Source organism: Sitodiplosis mosellana, unplaced genomic scaffold, assembly GCF_009176505.1.
Source record: "Sitodiplosis mosellana isolate CC-2019 unplaced genomic scaffold, AAFC_SMos_1.0 Smas_scaffold_7060, whole genome shotgun sequence".
Classification (NCBI taxonomy): Eukaryota; Metazoa; Arthropoda; class Insecta; order Diptera; family Cecidomyiidae; genus Sitodiplosis; species Sitodiplosis mosellana.
This window is the reverse complement of record NW_022602177.1, coordinates 2,117-8,350: the sequence shown is the minus strand read 5'-3', so window position 1 is coordinate 8,350 and position 6,234 is coordinate 2,117. Positions and strand designations below refer to the sequence as shown.

The 6,234-nt window shown below is 40.6% G+C and overlaps 1 protein-coding gene across 1 annotated transcript; it reads right to left on the bottom strand.

Moving 5' to 3' along the window:
• Window positions 1-1,538: 1,538 nt before the first annotated feature.
• On the bottom strand, window positions 1,539-3,480 carry LOC129580110 (uncharacterized). The gene is made up of 2 exons (XM_055470305.1): window positions 3,238-3,480; window positions 1,539-3,143 (listed from the first exon to the last, which is right to left on the bottom strand). Exons 1-2 carry the CDS (start codon window positions 3,349-3,351, stop codon window positions 1,653-1,655), a joined length of 1,605 nt encoding a protein of 534 aa, XP_055326280.1. The 5' UTR covers window positions 3,352-3,480; the 3' UTR covers window positions 1,539-1,652.
• Between the last annotated feature and the right edge of the window lie 2,754 nt (window positions 3,481-6,234).

The window sequence follows — 6,234 nt, the reverse complement described above, 5'->3', positions numbered from 1 at the left end:
TAAATTTGGACAGAATTCCGGCAATGCATACAACACTGAAGCATTGGAATCGACATTCAGTGAAAGCGATTCCAGCCGCTGGAGCATGGGCGCCAAATCATCAAGTAGCTCGTGGGTAATCGTCTTGGCATCACAAATTGTCAGCTCCTTGAATCGTTCACCAACACAACTGCAAATGACTTGAATGGCCCGCTTCACGTATTCACCATCCGTAAGACAATTCACCTGGATGTCATTGGGTTGCATGTCAAAGACAATCTTATAATGGTTGACACGATTTTTGAACGGTCGGAAAGACTCAAACACATTCTTCAATCCCAATGGCCGGTGCAGATGAACAGTAAGCACCATTTGACCGCAATCACAAAACTCTTTCATCGAATCAGTAAAATTAACCTCTTTTTCGCAACACGGATATGTGGCTATTGCTTTGATTTTCTCAGGTGGAGTCACAACGACACCTGGTTGACGCCATGTGTCGGCAGGAAGCACCTTGATTGCTTTTGAACCACGTCGATTTGCCATGAAACCGTTGAAGGCATCTTCGCTACGGTCGAATGTAACATACGCCTCGTGAATGTCGGCTGTGCCGATCGCATTTGCACCAATCGATTCCTCGTTCACTGTGTGAACCGATTCAACCGTACCGTAGGACTCGAAATGCTGACGAATCAATTCGTTGCAAGCTGCTGCATCACCCTATTCGAAAACACATGAAACATTATACATTTTCATATTTGGGAATAGTTTTTTCCTTCATATTTTGCGAAAGACTTCCCTATCAAGAACGATTTCCTTATCGATAACTCAAAACTAGACAAATATCTCCGAAATACATACCTCGTACGGCCATTGCACAAACAATTTGCGAACAATGAAAAAGGATTTTTTGTCGTAGTCATCCGAAGCCTCAATCAAACTCCAATTGTAGTCATTCCAGATGAACAAATCCATGATCGTTGGTCGTATAAATGATCAATTTAGAAACACAAAGTACAGTCACGTCTAACTTTAGCGAAGGACAAATGACATTTGATCCAATTAGTGCGCAAAAAGCGGGATGTATTGATGCGAACAGCTAGCGACACCATCGACGCGGTGGCTGCAAAATGTATTTGTGATGTCGATGTCTGTGTTTGTGTGCGTGTGCAACACTGCTCTTTCTCTTAGCAGTGAACAACAACATTCGAACTTTTCCTAGTAAAAGAATGATTTCATGCATTCTGTTCGAATGTGTATCTACAACTGAGGAGGGAAAATGGAATCGTACGATTCGTATCGACCAATGAAATTCGTCGAATTTGCAACGAACGATCGAACAGAGAAAGAAAAATTCCGTAGACAAAACAACGAATTCGTTGCATTCTAAAATCGTGTGAGGTCTCACTGCAAGAGAAAAAATGAAATGCGAAAGCAGACTTTTTTTTATGAGCATTAAAGTCATTTTTTATTATGTTCAATTCATATCAAGTTCCATTTGTCTGGAATGATTGCAGATTTCAACTCCAAATCGAATTCTGCAATGAATCATTTGATCAGATTTGATCGAAAAATGTTATGAGTAAATTGACAAAAACTATTGGGCTAATCAACAACATTGTCAATGTTGAGACAACCTGTAAATGTCACTACGAATGCATTGTAATGTGCACTTATGCACTGGCAATGTAAACATACACGCTATGATTCCCATCCTTCAGCTCTTCGAATCGAATGATATTTGGAAATGATTTTTTCGTGTCGTCCAGCACGTTCCAAATGTCGCTTTCCAATGATTTGTCTTGCGATTTGCTTGGATTATTTGTGTTGATGACAATGACCAAAACGGGCACATCGTCTGGCACCACTTGGTCTGGTATAACGCCATCGAAGGCCAAGAGCCGTTGTTTGTTGTGGCATTCGCAGTTTCGATGCTCTGTAATCGGGAAACTGCTCAACATGGTGAAATTCTCTTTCTGGGCTGTGTTTGGCATGTAATTTTGCATCAATGTCACCAGTTTCATGTCTTTCATTTGTCCAAGGCGTTCTACCATAATGGAAATCTTTTCCAAATCCACTTTTTCGGCAATGTTGAATGTTATGCTAATCGATTCCAATAATTCGGCTTTGGTTAGATGTTCAAGGATCAAACTGAATCGGTAATAGTTCAATCGGCGGAATGACAACACTTTGATGTTCGCCAAATTGTCGACGATTCCTTTGAGCAGCTCGATGTCAATGATCGTGTCGAATAAAAGCATTTCCAATTGTGGATTGGATTCAATGAAGCGTCGGAATTTCTTTCCGTCTTCCGTGTAGCTTTTGACATCAAGCGTACGATTCATGAAGATCAATATGTGCAATGTCGGCCAATTTACGACTGGTTGGTCTTGATATTGACCATCCCAAGTGCCCAATAGACGTAACATTCGCATACGTGGACAGAATTCCGGCAATGCGTAGACCAAGTGGGCGTTCAGTCGATTTTCAACGATGAGCGAGACCAATGGCTTCAGCAATGGTGCCATGCAACGCAGCATTTCCATAGAAATCGAATTTTTGCTCACAATTGACATGGCTGAAAAGCTCTCGCCAACGCAGTTGCTGGCCATAACTTGAACCACCCGTTTTTCATACTCATCAATGGTCAGGCGGTTTTGATTGCTGTTTGCTTCGTCTGATTTCGATGAGAATTTGAGGATAAGATATTCCAGATCATCTTTGAGATTGCGAGCTATCAAAAGCCATTTTTTCAGCGAAAAATCCGCACCCATATCGACCAAAAGCTTCTTCTTCAGCTGGAATTGTTGTTCGTTCTTTATAAATAGTTGCGACATTGCCTCGTTCAATGCCAGGTTTTCTTCTTCCAAACTAGTCCGAGCTTTGCGAAAGCCCAGGCTGGCGTTGCTTAGGACATCGCCTTGACGCCATGAATCTGCTGGCAGAACAGTGATCGCTTCTTTTGGAAATTTACCATATTTTCGGTGCGCCATGAATGCTTGATAAGCACATTTGCTCTGCACAAAAGTGACGTACGCTTCAGAGAGCTCGGCTGCAGCCTCGTCTTGATAGTCAGCTGGATTAGTCAGCATTTCTACTGCTTTGATGGCACCATATTTCGCAAATTCTTCACGAATCAAGTCCTTCGTGTTCGCTGTGTTAGACTGGAAAAATGAATTTGGTGGTTTAGAAACAACGAATTAAATCATGGTGTTTGGAATCAGAAGGAAATCAAATGCAATTGTGACACAATCTCACCTTTTTCACCCACTGCACAAACAATTTGCGAACAACAGCGTAAACATCTTTATCAAATTTCATACGGACATCCACCAGCTTCCAATCTTGATCGTTCCATATAAATAAGCTCATTTTGTTGATGATGCAATGAGACCTTTAAGCGATTGTCCTTTTTTTACTCGTTTCCCAGAAATGAGTTTCAATCGATTGTGAAATACCTATTAGACTACCAACTAAAGTCTATCGCAAATGTCATGTCAGTGTGAACACATTCACATTGCGACTACAAGTGGATAGTGAAACTCACGCACTTATGGCTCAACACATGCAATGTGACAACACTTTTTCTTCCATTTCTGCGTATTCACTGTCTTACAATAGAAGTGCCTGTTTCATGAATTTGAAAAGACAAATTTCTCTGCCTTCTGAAAATCATAAAATTCTTTGAAAATAATGTCCAAGGGCCTTGAAAAAGACAACGATATTTTTTATTCAGACTACAGTCTCTTCGAAAATTCGCCAAAAATTCCCTAAGATAAAATACCTTTCGCCAAATGAACATCCAAACTGACTTTAAAATTATAAATTTCTACAAAAAAAACACCCAGTTTTACGAAAGGTTTTTATTGTAAGGTGATTTTTGTTTTCTTTTTGGTATTTCACTGCCATTTTACAATGTATTTTTTTCTTTCCGTCTTCAATGGAGTTTTCATAGATCTTTCTGAGGAGAAATTACGATCGATCGAAAGATGTAAATATTTGGAATGTTTCTGCAATTTTCGGAATCTGTTTTCAAGAAAATACGCCAATGGATTTGGGTTAATCGATTGAAGCTTTTGGAAAATTCTTTCAATTTTCTCACATGATATTAAATTCGATTCATATTTGATCCGCTGAGAATGAAAAGAGTATTCAATGCGCTGTTTTTATGCCCACCATTTTTAGCAAATTTCGCATCGAAATTCCTGCAAAGAGTGAAATCAAGCAAGAGCCTGTCATTTAGAGGAAGAATTCAACGACGATTTTCGCAATGAAAATGTTATGAATTCGGAATTATGTTCGAATTTGAATCTTTTATCCCAACTAAAAACTTTCCAGTTCACTACTTTTCTTTTAGGTTTCGCGAATTCTAATTCTAATTCTAATTGAAAAAAGTTATGGTTAATCGATTTAATGAATTAATCTAATCTTAAATTAAACTGTAGTCTGATTGGTTGTTACTGGTGTGATTCAAAGTGTGCTGGCAACATGAAGAAACACGAATCGCTCATCCTCTTGAATGACAGTTGATTTGTGCACGTTCGGATAGAACTTCTTCGCTGCTTTGAACATGATGAAAATGCGTGCTTCCAGTGTGTCGTCAGCCGATTTCAGGTCACCTGCCACAGAAATAAGAATGGCCAATGTGCGTTTGTCCTTCGGCAAAGTGATGGGATCGGTGCGATTGCCAAACGTGAGAAGTCGATTATCCTGGTCATGTGATGATACGTTACAGGGAAGTCTTTCAGGATGACCACTCTTTTCTCATCTCGAGAATATGTTTGCTGCAGCGTTGACAGTTCCAATCGTTTCATTTTGCTGAAACATTCGACGCAGGCAAGAAGCGATTTGAAATGGCATATTTTGAAGATCCATTTCGTGACCATGATTGTCTGCAAACGTTTCAATCGCACCAATTGATTGAACATTCCGCCAATGCCTTCGAAGGTTTCTCGACCGATGGTCAGTAGCTTGAGCTCTCGCAAACTTTTCGCAATCACCTTGAGCAATGAATTGTCGACCATAAAATCCATCTCCAATGATTCGATCTGTGGATTCAGTTTGATAAAGCGACGCAATCGCTTGCCATCGTCAGTATCACTCTCTACATCCAAAGAAATACCTCTGAGTACCAATCGGATGAGTGTTGGCCACGATTGAATTTCGGCATCCTCTCCATCTCCTTTCCATTCTTCACCCAGCAAATGGAGTGCCACCAAATTTGGACAGAATGTGCGCATCAAATACAGAATGTTGCAGTAGTCTGTGTCAATGGTCAGAGTTTGCAGTAACTTCAGTGTGGGCGCCAGACTGTTGAGCATTGCCTTTGGAATTCCACCAATTCCACGGATGGTTAGCTCTTGCAGTTTCGGTCCAGCTGCATTCATGCCAACGATTTCCATGAGTCGACTTTTAAAACTGCCTATGCTTACACCATCCTCGTCGGTCTCGGTGTAGAATCCATGACACATTCGCAGTTTCAAATTACCAATGAACGGCTTGATGTGCCGCAAATCTCGACGTACCTCGGCCAGAGTGGTGCCCCGTTTGAACTCCAGCTCGTATTCAACTACTGTGTGTTCACACATTATCTCAGTGCCACGCAATGACAACTCATCAAAAGCACATGTCAAGTCGGCCATCGGCTTCTCACATTTGTGGCTGCATTCGATGTAGGCTTTTGGTGTTTCACTCTTGTCTTCGTACTCCGGCTGATGCCATGTGTCGGCCGGTACAAAATGTATGAGGTTTTCTGGTACCATTTCACTCTTGAGCGTCTTGTAAGCGTCAATGCTTCGTTTGAATTGCACATAAGCCTCGTGTTTTACTGCCGCTTTGTTGCCGTAGCCATCAATGTGCGACGATGACTCTGCGTTCACTATTTCGACACTCTCTATTTCGCCAAAATCTTCAAACTCATCATGAATTTCCTCTCTTGCATCCGCTGTGCTCACCTAGAAATGCAAAGAAGAAAGTAATCGCTTGATTATTTCCGTTTTATGATTCGTAGTTTGGAAGGATTCATGATGTTCTATTGTGGTGTCAAACTAAAATTCAAGTTAGATGGACGAAAATTCAGACAATGGCTTACATTGTATCGCACAAACAATTTTCGAACGACAGTGAATCTCTTATTGTCGTATTCTTCACCCTCTTCGATTAATCGATAATTGCGATCGTCCCAAATGAATAACTTCATCGTTCTCTCTGTTTTCTTCTCTTTTTCAACTATGAAAGTTATGAATAATTCAACTT